General features: G+C 46.9%; 1 protein-coding gene across 3 annotated transcripts in view; it reads right to left on the bottom strand.

Annotated features, from left to right (window-relative positions):
• MYPN (myopalladin) overlaps positions 1-15,332 on the bottom strand; it is a 336,685-nt gene that overhangs the window by 2,893 nt on the left and 318,460 nt on the right. For all 3 annotated transcript variants that reach the window (XM_075348786.1, XM_075348785.1, XM_075348788.1), the window contains 4 exons: positions 6,834-6,916; positions 6,010-6,136; positions 1,731-1,938; positions 1,435-1,600 (listed from right to left, as the gene is read on the bottom strand). In XM_075348786.1, the coding sequence (XP_075204901.1) occupies positions 1,435-1,600; positions 1,731-1,938; positions 6,010-6,136; positions 6,834-6,916 (584 nt within the window). The remainder of the gene's footprint in view (positions 1-1,434; positions 1,601-1,730; positions 1,939-6,009; positions 6,137-6,833; positions 6,917-15,332) is intronic.

Genomic DNA, 15,332 nt, shown 5'->3' with positions numbered 1-15,332 from the left:
TGTGCTTACACTCCTCTATCCCAAAGACTACCAATCAGAGCTTGGCCCTGATCTAGCAGTCTATCAGTCTCAGACACTGCCGCGCTATGATTGGCAACATCAAGGAGGGAAGGGTGAAGGCGCACGCCCCCAGAAAAGACTCAGAAGAAGTGCCCAGTTAAACTACAGGCAGAAATGTATCATTCTGTGCTACAAAATCAACAAATGGAAAAAAGTGGCAGAATCAAGGTTACTTCAAGGATTGTTTCATCACCTTTAAGGAACTTTAAGTCCTCTTTAATGGGAGAGCTCCAAACCTCTAAAATTACCATCCAGGCAAAAACCATAAACCAAGCGCTTAATGGTATGAGTGTCGATGGCTGAGCCGCTGTATACAAGCCTTACATCACCATGTACAGTGCCGACCTTCAGATTATGAGAAGAAGAGCCAGGGAGATATTCACATGAATACAATTAAATGGACACATGAACCATCAACATGGACACCTGAACCATCTACATGTATTGTCAGAATCTATATACTTTTTTGCAAAATGGCTACATAAATTGCATGTATTCAGCAACAACACTGATGGGTCAGGCAATATAACCCAGCTTGCAGATGGAGTTTTCTTTTATTCCAAAGGTATTTCATAGAATTGAGGTCGGGCAAACCAATCTAATCTCTTAGCACAAAACTCAGGACTATTGCCTAAATGCTCCAGAGGAAGTCAAAAAAGGCCAACAGGAGGGAATGGGGTCCAGTATTCTGAGGAACACTTAAGCCATTTAGTGCAGTGGCTGATAAATACATTTGAATCATTTATATGGATCCTCCCATATCATGTAAGATCACAATGGGCATATGAGTCATAATTAGGGGCTATGCATATACTACCTGGTGGAGGATATAAGAAATGTCCATACGCCCATTCCCAGTCATTTGTATGTGAACAGTGAACATATCATACACTTTACTTTACAGATAATATAACCAACCATTTCATTCATGCAATATTCACTCATAAATGCCCGAAACGTTTACATTTTGGCCATTTTGGTCCATTGTTTCTTATCTAACATGTATGGGGAGCTTTACTGGTCAAATATTTTAATCTTAATTATATCATTACCTCAAATTACAGGAAACAAGCATTGTTTAATCTGTCTTCACATCTCCAGCAACCAAACTCCAACAACAAGAGTCAATCGAGGCAGGTTTGAGCGGCAATGCTGCATAGAAGCCGACTAGCATCATGGATATAATCAATGATAATATATTTATGATGTTTTATAGTCAGAGTTTTTTTAACCATAATCTCTGTAGCTCAAGGTATTTTAGTCTCAGGATTTGTACTGTTAGTACTGGGTGCCATCATCATCAATCGCACAGTTAGTAGAGCACATCAGAATTAGCATAGCATATCACGTCTGGCAGCAGCGACGGCACGGCACCTTATTCTTGGCTTGTGGGCTGGAATGGATTCATTATCTTTCTTCCAGTAGAAAACTGGAGGAGGCATCCCAACAACTCGACTTTCCAACCTGACTGGGTGACCCTCTGGTACGCCAGAGTTCTGCAACTTCTCCAAAAATATGGGTGCCTTCTTTACTTCCTTTGCTAAATATGTTAAAAATTACATGAATATGAATATCTGATAGGACAGGTAGACAGGCAGAACGTTCACAGTATTTTATAGAGGTCATTTATGTCAAAGAAATGTTAACTGCAAAATGTGACTGATACCTACCCATCACAGTAAGCTCCAGGCTGAATGAATTCTGTCCTGTCTTATTGGTAGCAATACAAGTGTAGGTCCCGCCATCAGATTGTAAGAGGGGATCAATTAAAAGTGAGTGGACTCCATTCTCTCTGACCAGCATTTTGTGGGTGATGTCTGGGTTAACGGGTATTCCATTGAGAAGCCACATGATGTCCGGTGTTGGCAGACCACTAACCTGTTCGTACATGCCAAAAGGATATACAAGTATTAAACAAATCTTGACATCTGAGTTACCGTCTTCAAATTTCTCCTATGTTTCCCTATAACTTTTCAGACTACAGATTTGGTTTTGTTTGGAATGCAGGCAATGCACCTTACATAGGAAAACATGTTTGTTATTCTTACCTCTAAACCCCCAGCCATATACACCTTCAGTTTGGCCCAGTGTGTTTTTAATAAGGGTATATGAGACACTGTAGAACAAAAATGAGCATCTTAAAAAAGAGAAGATCGATTGTTTTAAAATTCATTTTGGCCACGTTTGATGAATTTTTACCAAAAATTTGGTTTGCAGCTAATTAGAGATAAGCGGATCCATGGAAATTGGGTTTGGCGGGTTCATCTAGACTTTAGATAAAGTGTTGTTCTGGACCCAGACTTGACCTGAACCCAATAGAAGTCACTAATTGGAAAGTTCAGGTCTCTGCCCACATACACCCAACCATAAACAGAGCACTTCCGGGGGCAGGTGGGCAGGGTTTTTCCATTTTATGGCGGGGGGTGTTCACACTACATCTGATAATGCTGTTGTTACCCCCAGTATTAGCCAATCAAACACTGCAATCGTCTCGCACTGAGCTGAGCACAGAGCGCACTCGAGCACAGCGATGCTAGTGCGAATGGTGTTCATACACAAAGCATCCGAACTCAGAACCGGAACTCTGTTTCTTTTTAGTAAAGTCTGTGTTTGGTACAAGCACCGAAATTCGGGTTCGGGCTCATCTCTACAATTGATCTATTTCTCATAAATTGCAGTACTGCAAAGCTTCCAAATGAAAAGATATAAAACTCTAAGGTCTGCAAAGACTATATCCAATCCCTCTAATGCTCTTGTAGACTACGTTCCCATGATCAGCATCCTTTGAGTTTTTGACGTTGCAGAATCTCTGCACCTTAGTTTACTTGCGTTTTTTTGACGCTGCAATTTTTTGTCTCTATTTGATGCGTAAATAAATGTTTTGTTTTTGAAACTTTCTGGCATTGACATTGTTAGGTGCGTTTTTGATGCATTGAACACATAAAAACATCAAAAATACATGTGAGTTTTTTACATACGGAATTTCCGCATTTCATGCAAGTCTATGAGGAATTTCCGCACAGAAAACTCAGCATACCTGCAAAAGAAATTGACATGCTGCGGATTGGAAAAAACACACCTCAGGACAGTTTACACAGCATAAAAAGAAGCACAGTGGACCTTAGATTTCTATTAATCCCACCCACTTTGCTTGTACTGGAAAACACTTTTCACTTAGCAAAATATGCAGTGTCAAAAACGCATAAAAATAAAAATCATCGTGGGCACAAACCAAACATCGACAGTAATGTGAAAGTGATGTCACCAAAGTACCCGATGGCAATCGAGAAGACCCATTAATAATACAGCGCACTGAGAAGACTTGTTATGTTGTTTAAAAGTAAAAAAAAAAAATCTGTTCAAAATGACCCCTCTAAGTCATTTGTGATCAGGCAGACCGTTCTGTGCAGAATACTGACTCAAACTCGAGGTCTTACTGATGCTGGTTGTGCTGCTGCTAGTAGCTCACACATTCTTAGCCGTGATAATGGTTTTTTTTTTTACATTTTTTTACTTTTTCTTTCACCATATATTTTGCCCAACACTATAAGTAACATTTCATAACCTTTCATCCCCAATTATTTAATCCCTGCCATAAAAGATGTAACAATAAATACTAGCTAGGTAGTGGTGAAAGCAAAATAAGGCAGCAGGCTACTCTATATGTCAGATGCCGGCTACACAGTATGACCGATCAATCACCCTGAGTCTGGCATTGCTGACACTTCTTCTCTTACTCTCTCGCCCTATTAATTCAATATCTGAGTTAATCACTGACCACTACACTGATCTTCTTCAGTGCTGCAGTTAAACAGGACATTACTGAGGTATTTGTACAATGTTTTAGGACAAAGCTCCCCACACTGTGATTTTGGAGCCACATGTGGCTCATGGGCCCATGGTGTGTGGCTTGCAGCCGTTTCCTAGTTTGGTGCATTAGCACCCGGCCTAGCAAACAGCTATGGAGAGATGGTCTTCAGATGGTGACTTTTGTGAGAAACACCCCACAGAAAAGCAGGTCTCAATGTGCATATTTAGTACTGGTGGGTAAAAGGTGATAAATATGGTAAGCTGGAAATGCCAGTTAGAGGGTCCTTGAAGTTGGATGAGATAGTGTGTTAAATGTGCTTGATACAAGAAAATAAAATTGATGTAAAGTGATATCCCCATGTATGTAAATATACTGACTATAAGGGAGGAGGGCACAAGGTCTCAGTGTGCAATCTGTGGGGACGATCTTGCTGCCATTATATCAGTAATGTGGGGCTCTGGGTGTAAGTATGGCATGTGTGTGGGGCAGAACACTAGTTGTGACTCATAATTCCTGTGAATGTGACTCGCAAGGTAAGAAAGGTCAGGGACCACTGTTTTAGAGCTTTTCAATTCCTATCTCTATTGCTGAGCTCTGACATCCTCTTGTTATCCTAAATCACCCTAAATGGCTGCTGCATTCCCAGCCTCAGCTTATATACAGGCTATGATAGCCCTCCAGATTTGTTATACCATGCAAAGTGATAGCTGCAAGGAATTAAAGTGGCTATTGCAATTTTCTACAATGTGTAAAATGGTGATGGGCATTTTTTGGCTATCGTTTATCTTTAGCCATAATGTACTGATATTTTATCGCCTTCATATAGTTGTATTATATGCCAACTGTATAAGGTCTTGAAAATGAGATTACTCCTATTAATTCAGAAGAGTGGAAAAGCATTCTGGTATTTCAGAATACTTCACATTAACTTTACTGAATGTATAACATAGAATCCAGATGGTATTGCTGTTAACAGATACTGAATTAGTTGGTCCTATGATTTGCATGGTAAAAACCCCTTCATCAGGTTACTCCTGGACTATAACGGCATGGTCAGCAGAAGAGCTAACCATATGGGCCTTGATTCAGCCAAGTGATTGTGACAGATTGCTAGCGTAACTCGCTTTAAAACGTCCTAATATTTTTGCAAAAAGGGGACTTCTCACTCCAGGTTCGCCTTTCGCCAACTCTACGAAAATGGGCGGAATAGGGGTGGGATGCCATAACCTGTGTGATTTATCGTGAGCTGTGGCATAGCTTATGCCAAAAATCTTACTCCAGTACCCAAGTAGACTTAAGGGTGCTTAACAAGCTGCGACATTGCTAACGATATATCGTTGGGGTCACGTTGTTAGTGATGCACATCCGGCGTCGTTAGCGACATCGCAGCGTGTGACACCTAGGAGCGACGATCAACTATCGCAAAAACGTCAAAAATCGTTGATCGTTGACACATCGCTCCTTTTCATAATATCGTTTGTGGTGCATGCCGCTGGTTGTTCGTCGTTCCTGCGGCATCACACATCGCTATGTGTGACACCGCAGGAACGACGAACATCTAATTACCTGCGTCCACCGGCAATGAGGAAGGAAGGAGGTGGGCGGGATATTCCGCCCGCTCATCTCCGCCCCTCCACTTCTATTGGACGGCTGCCGTGTGACGTCGCTGTGACGCCGCACAAACCGCCCCCTTAGAAGGGAGGCGGTTCGCCAGCTACAGCGACGTTGCATGGAAGGTAAGTCCGTGTGATGGGTGTAAGCGATGTTGTGCACCACAGGCAGCGATTTGCCCATGACGCACAACTGACAGGGGCGGGTACGCTCGCTAGCGATATCGAAAGCGATATCGCAGCGTGTAAAGTGCCCTTAAGATTTGTGACGAGGTGCATGGAAGGTCCCTACTTTTCAGATGTGCCAGATTCATTAAGGGGCATGTACCTCTTAATAAATCAGCCACCTCTAACTACAGCATGCCTCATCAAGAATGGTGTGAACAACACAGGTCTCGAATCGGGTAATCAGGGTCATAATGTTACTTTATATGATCTCTGAGCTATCTCATAGAGGAGGTATACGCAGTATCAGACCATATACACAGTAATATATACATATATTTAATCTTATTTCCTATATCATACCTTACAGTCCAGCCTGCACAGGCGCCCCTCATGTGCCACCATGTCTCCAGGAGCTTGAAGAAAGTACGGCCGGAAAAACCTCTCTTGTACTGCTTCACTCTCAACTTCTGCCACGCGAGGTCTCACTCTGGAAAGTGCAAATTATCTTAGCAAAGGAAAGTCAATGAAATGGTCTTCTCTCAATAAAATATTAAGGAAGGTGCAATTCTCAGGACACACCAATGAAAAGTGAGGATCTATTATACTATTTATGTAATAATTAATTGTTTGTTTTAGTTAATAGCAGATTTCAGGTTATTTGATAGTAGGGTTAATGGTCGTAATATTTCTAAGGGTACGGTTCCACTTGTGCATAGTTTCTGATGTGGGACCATTGGAAGCGATATGCTAATGACCCTCTGCTGTGGGTGTCAGCAGCGGAGAAGAGGGAGGGAACACTTTCTCCCCATCTCCTCTGCTGCTTGTCTCTGCATATATTGCACTGCACTCAGATTACATGTGAGTGCAGTGCGACGTTTCACACACTCCCATAGGCTTGTATGGGGGTGCGTGAGCTGAGACTCGCTGCCAAATGCAGCATGCTGCGATTCATTCCGCATGTCGCTATGGCATGAGAAATCAATTGCAGATGGACACTGCCCCATAGTTTTGCACTAGAGCGATAGTGCAATAATCCGATAATGTTTTATCGGATTGCACTCACTTGTGCAAAATGCAAGTGGAACCAAACCCTAAGGAGGAGTATAACCCTCATCAGGTATTTATGTCAGGAAACAAGAAGATGATTGCTTTGTTTAACAATAAATGCCCCAAAAAAAGATTACCTATGAGAGAGAACTGTAGGAATAGTGCGTGGACGCAGCGGTGCTGACTGAACAAGTAAATGTCCTGAACAGCTGATTCTTCCCTGTAAAAAAAGAGATAGCAAGATTGTATAAAACAGCTTCTTCATATTATTCTTCATTAGTGTCCCCTTTGATGGTAGGAGAGTGATTTATATATGATTGTCATATGTCTAACTTTCATTTTAATGAACACAACGATATGTGAAGGATTTCAGTTTTTACATAGCAAAGCAAATCTGCAAAATTCATTATGTGGTATAATAAGGATTTAATTGTGGAAGTTATTAGAATAAACTTTCAATTATTATTGCTATGTTAATATTAATTGGTATTCTTATGTTTTCAGTAGCATACAACTATGCTGCCTCAAGGCTTCCTGCTTGCTGGGGTTGATGTGTAGACTGGCGTGGGGCGGAAGTCATGAGCAAGGGATTGACTTCAGATACTTCGGCACGCTTCTTGAAATACCTGGTCCTGGTTGGGTGTGTGCACATTCGCCGTGTGGGCTGGGAACCCATGTACACCACATACTGCAGCTGACATCGCCTGGCTAGGACCGGATGACAACTTATACTCACAAAAGGAGCAACAGCTCACGTTGAGCAAAAACTGTTTACTGTATGGTTCATTCTCTTTCACAACGTTACATTCCAGATAGTGGGCACATATCTTCCAGCACGTTAGTTTTACTCAGATACAGTTCAACTTCCTTCTGATTTGCGTCTGATCTAATGGGGTCAGTGAGACACACTGCAACCCAATTTAGTATTACAGAACACACCATGATGGTGACCTTCCTTTCCTGAAGTCCCATGTCCAGTCTCCTTAGGGGTCCCATAATGACTGGAGAAAAACTTTGCATATATAGTGGAAGGTTAACTATGTTGACACACCAATTGAGGTTAACCCGGTACCTTGATGGCCACTAGAGTGCTGCACCAGCAGAAGTCACGCCATACCTTGACGGTTAAGGGGCCTGAATGTAAGGATTCAGGATTCTGTCCTCTGTCTTCTATAGCCGTCACCAACTCCTTCTAGAATGAACTATCCTTTCCTATTCAGCTGACCCTTCCCAGGGTGGGCTAGTCCTAAAACTTAACTGTTTCTGTTCTTGCAGTCTGTTGCTGGGCAGACTTAACCTTTTACCTACCTTTCTACAAAAAACATACTTTACATTATAATACCTTACACATTACCAACACTACTACATCTTACATATACTATATATTACTCTCTCATTATCCTAATATACATTACAGAGGAACACATTACATTACATTACAATTAAAAACATCCCACTCCCATCGCACATTGGGTTGTAAGACACACTGCAACCCAGTTCAGTGTTACCAAACACACCGTGACGCTTACTTTGCTTTCCTGCAGTCCCCTGTCCAGTCTCCTTAGAGGGTTCCATAATGACCAGACTAAAGCTATCAATATGTAGCGGAAGGTGCTTGGTTGGTTGACTATGTTCACACACCAGTGGCGGTTAACCCAGTATCTTGATGCTCAAAGGGTCTGGCCACTAGAGTGCTGCACCAGTAAAAGTCACCCAGTTCCTCGTCGGTTAAAAGGGTCTGTCTGCAAGCGTTACGTCCTCCTATTGTCTGGGGCCACTCCATTCAAGGATCGATTTCTAGTTGCCATGCTGTTCACACCCTGTGTCTCCGGCCACATTCAAAGTGCATGCCTTCTGTCTCCTTTCCTCTGTTGCCACAAACCACCAATCACATGTGATCTTCACGACTGACCGACTACTCATCTCTCACTTTTGCTTAATAGGCCTTCACTGTCTCCTTCTAGAATTAACCAAAACTTTCCCTGACAGCTCACCCCTCCCAGGGTGGGCTAGTCCCAACACTTAACTACTTCTGGTCCTGTAGTCCAGCAACTTCCTTACTAAACATCCTCATATAAATGCTATACATTATACATTACACCATCAACAGTACATATCACAGGAACACATCACAATATATTACATTACATTACATTACAATTCACATAACACAATATTTAAAAAAAAAATATATACTTGTAACATCCAAGGCACCGAAACTCTTTCTATTGCTCAAAAAGTTTATTGGTCCCAGCATACACTGAAAAAAAGGTACAAAATGCAACGTTTTGGCCAATGCAGGGACTTTGTCAAGCCATTAAAAATGGGCGGGGTTTCAAGTGGGTGGGGTTTTGTCCGTCAAACACTGGAATTTTCCACCCAGTGTGAGCCATTCAGAGAATTTAGTGGCCCTCACTGGGGTGCTGGTTTAGTAGAGAGGGCTGTGGCCTGCAACCCCCGGAAGACATCCTGATTGTTACAAGAATGTGTAAAGTAGATTTCTATGTATTGTAATGCTAGGATGTGCACATTCCTTACGTATGTGGCTATAGCACAGCATTGCCAGATACCATTAGGTATCACTGGTCCTGGGCTCCTTAGCTGAAAGGGGAGGCTCAGGCATGAGGTTTAGTGCATAGACTGAAAGGGTTATCTAACAATAACACGGCCCACAGTGAGGGGAAAGTAGTGTGAAGCATTTCCTGGTTTTAGTAAGATAGGGGGAGAGTCAGTGGAGAGTAAAGAGTAGATATAGCAGAGTAGAGAGTGTGGTGTGGGGAAGAAGGAATGGATGCAGGTATCTCGCATGAAAACGGGTAGCACCTGAAGTATGGTGGGCTGAGATGGTGCCATGTATAGATTTGATGTTAATGGACAGAGACTGTGACACTGAGAAAATTGCGACTAAGATGTTGGACTACAACGTGACTCCCAAGATGGCGACATCATGCAGCCTAAAGGAAAGTCATCCTGCCCATCGTAGGTGGGGAAGGCGTCCGAGCGTGTGAAAATGTACCTGGCCCAAAGGAGTGTCAGCCATGAAGAGGAGAGGCGCTGAGAAGAAGGTCCAGCCTGAGATGGGAAAATTCCAACAAAGAGTCCAGTGGAAGATGAAGGTGCCACCTTGCAGAGGAGGCACCCGCAAGAGGAGGGCATGGCAGCCAAAGAGGCGCGTGCTGGTGAGTGTTTCCCAGTGTGTGAGAGAGGCGTGTCGAGAAGATGGAGCGGTTGGACGTATCAGAGAAGTGAGAGAAAATGGAAGGAGAAGTGTTTCGGCTAACAACACCAAGAGCTGTAGGCGGACACCAACAGAGCCCAACAGGAGCGGAGCTGGTCTACATAATGCAGACCACGATTCCATACTTGTCGCTGGGTCTAGTTTGCAATTAGATCTGGGTACAGAGTTTGAGTCGGCCACCGCTGAAGACACTATCAGATAAGTATGAATAGCTGACCGCAGTTAGCCAGCGGAAACAGTGGCTCCAGGAGCTGCAAGGGGAGGTATCACACGACCTCCTGCCACTGCCCACCTTGGAGCCGGTGGAACCGGAGAAGGAGGAATGTCCTGATGAAAACCCATAGGAGGAGGTAGGCACGCAAGTACCCCGATCCATACCCCGGCCTAGTGCCCCAGCCCGTGCCAGTGTTGCAGGCGCCTAAACCGGTGTGGTCATGAAGCAGTGAGTTTAAGTGGGAGTGGACTTGATGGAACCCCTCACCCCTAGGCAGCAGGGAATCCCTCAGGGGCGGCATGAATTGTGGTCTGTGTGGTGGAGGAGCGGAAGCCCTGGCCCATGAATGGATGGTCAGGCTGAAAGCTACTGAGTTTTACGAACAAAGTGAGAAAGGGGCAGTGATTGATTTCCACCAGCATAAGTGGTATGGGTTTACCGCAGAAGACCGAACTGCTCACCTGGTTTACATAGATAGATATAGCAGAGTGGAGAGTATGGTGTGGAGAGGAATGAATAGGCAGAAGACAGGAGGAGGAAACAAGGTGACCGGAATGGACTACAGCTTGACAGCTTCAGTGAGGTGAATAGAGAAACCAAAGAGTGCCCCCTCCTTGCCAAGCAGGCTGCTGTTAATAGTCTGGACAGATGGCGGCGTCAGTGTTGACTGACAGGACCACTGGCAATGCGGGACCAAGGCTTTAGAAGTTGTCTCGTATTTACAGAGCCATGTAATTAGTCATTGAGTTAAGATGGTTGAAAAGCTAGGGTAGAGATGAAGCGCCCACCCCCGCCCTGATTGGTAGCTGTAACGAAAGAGCCAAGTTGAACTACGAATTTAATGCCTTTTGAGAAATGTAGTACAAAGCCTGTTGTCAGCAACATGAAACAATGTTTAAAGCAAGTGTTCAGTAAAGCATTTGAAGTTTTGAACCGTTGTGGACTCTAATAATGTTGAATGTTGGTTTCGTACAGTGTGAACGAGATCCAGGAAGGCCGGCTAATGACTGGGATATCCCGCTGCAATCAGGTACCACCTCTACACCCACTCCACCATCCACTCAATTCCACTTGTGTAGCATACCGGGGCAGGTTGAGGACTGTAGCCATCGCCAACAACTATTGCCCCTCGCTGCGTTACACTGGCTCCTGCCATTCCTAGCAGGGGGACCGCCTGTTTGTCTCAGATGATTCGCCATCGTCACATCACTAGCTGCTAGGAATGAGTACCTTGCCAGAACGTTTTTCCAGAGCCCTGACCACCAAGAGCCAACAACAGAAGAAATATAAAGGCACATTCCTGCTTTTTACAGTGAATCTAAATACAGAATCCAGACAGGTCTGGACACTGGCGAGTGGCACTCACTGTCCCGCCATCTATAGTAGGTAGTCCAAGAGACTGCGGGCATAACTTTAAAGACTCTAAAGCTACAGCGCTCATCGCAGCAAGGCCACCCCTGAGCTGTACATTTGCCATATCAGAGTGTCAGTCCAGTTGCCATCCAGCCGGTACCTGCATGGAAATCCAGCATTGTGGCTAAATGTGGAAGAAGCTGTGAATTACTGATCTGTAAACCGTTAGAGCTATTTATACCAAAGTCCGGTCTGCCTTATTTCTTCCTACCCAACTCTAAATCATCTAGATGTGTAACGCCCCTGCAACTGGGTCGTTACAGGGTATTAAATGTTACCCCATTTTTTCCCTAGCAGGAGGAGTGAAGTCCACACACACACTCACATCACACTGGCAGGAAGGAGTTAATAGCTTTTCCAGCATGTAGTTTTGAGCCTATGACTCATCCTGTCTCCTTAATAAGCAGGTGGCTCCACACAGGCAGGTTTCCATGACAACTCAAGGGGAGGGGGGCCTGAATAGGAGTGAGTTTAGTGCAGAGCACACAGAAGTTTTAGTCAGAACGTCAGCGGCTGCAGGAGAGTGCAGACGTCCACAGGACAGCTCCTGTTGAGGAGATGCCACGAGACCAGGGCTGATAACACCTAGAGGAAGAGAATGGAGCTGAGGACTGGGGATCCCTGGAGAAAGTTGTACCCGGTGGCGGTTGGTGGTATCCGCTACCGGGATGAGAGAGACAGCGGCGAGTTCCCAAGATGCTCCATGCCACGGGGACGGCACTAACGCACACGAAAAGGAGAGACCCCCAGAACACCTCACCGGACCCCCCTTCCTCCTACCTGCCCGGGACTGACCAAAGGCTACAGGCGGCGAGAACCAGCACCCGGGTGCGATGTGGAACGGACTTTAAATAAAGAACAACTGGAACTGACTGGTGTGAGTAATGCCGCCGCCCTGTGCCCCCGATGTCCCTGAGGACTGTTGCCCTGGGTCTCATAAACCTCCCGGGGCTACCCCGCTCCACCCGTGGGGAGCGATTCCATCCGGCTGCCCGTAACACCTGCCCCGGAGAGAGACTGCGTAGCGGCGGCTGAACACCTGGCCGCACACCACAGGTGGCGCTGCAAGCATCCCCCGTCTCCGTCCCGTCCTGTTTCCTGGGGGAGAGCGATGGCAAGCTCCCCAGGAACCCCGTTACCCTCCTTCCATCCCCCTTCCTTGTAACACCGGACTGACTTTGGGACTTTCCTTTTATTGAAACCCGCCGGGGGTCACGGAAGCCGGGTGGGGCCACTCACAGCCTGACCCCGAATACCACCGGCCCGGTGACCGTATGAGCCCTGCAAGCCCCAGCGTGGGCGTTTCAGATGTACCGTGGGTATGGGTCTGTAGTGCCAGTAACCAGGTAGGAGTGTGACACCCTGGAATATCAGGTCATCACAGGGTATTGTGCAATCTGCCCTTCTGCACAGTTTCCGCATCCTCCTTGGTTATGGATCCCTGGCCTTCGGTGTTGCTAAGAACAGAGCCAGTCAAAACCCTAGGAACACTCTGCACCACACTCACCAGACACACCATTGGGGGGCCTGAAGGTAATAGGGCCACCCACTTGGGGGGTTGGTAGGGGAGAGTTAGAGGTGTTAGGAGCAGTGGAGTTGTGTGGTGACTCTTGAGAGGAGAGGTCACAAGGAGTGTGTGGTGCTGTAGGGGAAGGAGAGAGGAGGACAGGAGCAGGGCTCCATACAGAATACTAGGTGGCAGACGTTGGTCTGGGCCTGCTGGAGCTGGAACCCCGGTCACAGGGGATCGTGTCAAGGGGCACGGATCTGCCGAAGAGGGCAGCCGGCGGCCTTGAGCCATCTCCGGGCAGGGGCCAGGGCACGACGGGGTACGTGGAACTTAGACCGGGAAGTAGCTTCACGCATCCTGATAATCTACCTGACGAGGATGAAGTCCTCAAGATTCGTCTTCCACCCGCTCCAAAATCGGGGTACTAGTGCAACGAGGGGGATAGGACTTTCCCAATACATAGTCCAGAAAATCCCAAGCATGAACCCTGAGAGCAAGCTCACTCCGTTAGCCATACGGGTGAGTGGGACCCAACTAGTTCTATACTACAGGGTCCAAATAGTGAAAAAAGTGCCATGGAAAAGGTCACAGGCTAACAAGCAACCCCAAGGGGCACAGATCCACGCGTGCTCCCTCCCTGCTGCAGCGGTGCTCAGAATTCTGGTTTACAAGTTGTCAGTGTCAGCATTCTTGGACTGAGTGAGTATGACACAACCCTTTCCTCCCCAATGGCACCCCTTCACTACCATCACCGGGACCCGGGGAAGACCCCCTACCCACGGAGGGGTTAAACACCTTGCTGCAATACCACCGCCACCAAGCGCTCCCAATAGCAGCGGTGGTACTCCATCTTACCACGCACTGTGGGTGGTGTCACGAACTTCTAACTCCCCTGTACATATCCCCCCCTTTAAATTCGAATGTCCGCACGACCCCCCGGGTCCGGAGACCCCTCGAGCCACCGCGGTTCCGGATCCGAGCGGCTCGGCCGCTGACACATAGGCGGTACACCTCGAAAAAACCTGGCATAACGAATAGGATACGAGCAGAAACCACTTACCTGGGTGGCCTGCGCCTTGAAAGCCGAAAACCGTGAGTCAAGAGTTCTTTTCCCGTCGATTCCGCCATTTTCCGACATCATTTCGCGCCAAAACACTGTTTTCCCTGAGAAAGTGCGCAAAGCCTAAGCCCCGCCCTTCGTCTTGTGTGTGAGGCTGGAACCGGAAGTTCCAAGAGGGCCACAGCGTGCGAAAGAGTGCTGAGAAAAGACCGAGGGGGCGTGCCGGAATGTAACAACAGCGGAAGAGAAGTAGGGACGCCAGGACTCTGCCATAACATTCCTGGACGACACAGTGGCAAGATGGCGGAGTGAGACTGGTCCCCAGAATGTGCTTTCCCTGGGACCGTGACATGGATAGAGGAAGAGACGGAGCAGCTGTGCAGGAGAATGCGGACGCAGTTCCTGTTTACACTGAACCACTGGAGGGAAGAGATGAGGAGCCTGGCGATGGCGGTGCGAGGCCGTGAGATCGAAATCCCACGTGAAGAGAGGGTAAACGGTTACCCAGTCCCTACTAATCGCCCAAATACGGCCACAGCGGCTGAGGGATCTGAACCGCCCCCGCTCGCGGTGAGCACTCCACCGTCACCTACCACGTTTTCGGCAGACGCCGAGCTACCCACACCAACCCCAGCAGTGGAACCTTTGGTGCCCTTACAAGAAGCTCCAGCTGTGGAGATCCCGATCACGTCCCTCATTCCAGTCACAACAGTGGTCATCCAGACGCCGGCCAGACCAGACCCGTCCGCCTCACCGGGCCCGTCCTCAGAGGCGGAGCACCTGGACCCTGCAACCCCGGATGTGGAGCAGTCATTTTTTTAGTTTCCAGCCACGGAAGCGGAGCCAAGAAATCCACCAGTTCCGCTACCGCGCGGCATTCCGACGGCTGTTGGGGCCGCAAGAGTCCAGATAAAGCCAGAGCTAGATAGGGAGCTGAGGTCGGATGCTGACGCCCCCTACTGGTAACGACACCAGCGACCACTGATACCAGCGACGATCTCTCCAGACCAACGGCAGCGGGAGATCGTTGCCCGTACACAAAGAGAAAAAGAAAATCTGAGGAAAGCCACCTTTCGTGTTCGGGGCCTACCGAGAAGGGGCCTTGTGCGGCGTTTCAACCCTGAGAAGGGATGGAGTTTCCTCTGGAAAGCGAGTCTACCTGAGGAGGTGTTTGTGGCTCGAAGAGATGTTGAGCAGCATC

Source organism: Anomaloglossus baeobatrachus, chromosome 5 (assembly GCF_048569485.1).
Source record: "Anomaloglossus baeobatrachus isolate aAnoBae1 chromosome 5, aAnoBae1.hap1, whole genome shotgun sequence".
Lineage (NCBI taxonomy): Eukaryota > Metazoa > Chordata > Amphibia > Anura > Aromobatidae > Anomaloglossus > Anomaloglossus baeobatrachus.
Note: the sequence above shows the minus strand (reverse complement) of the source record. Positions and strands in the feature narration are given on the sequence as shown.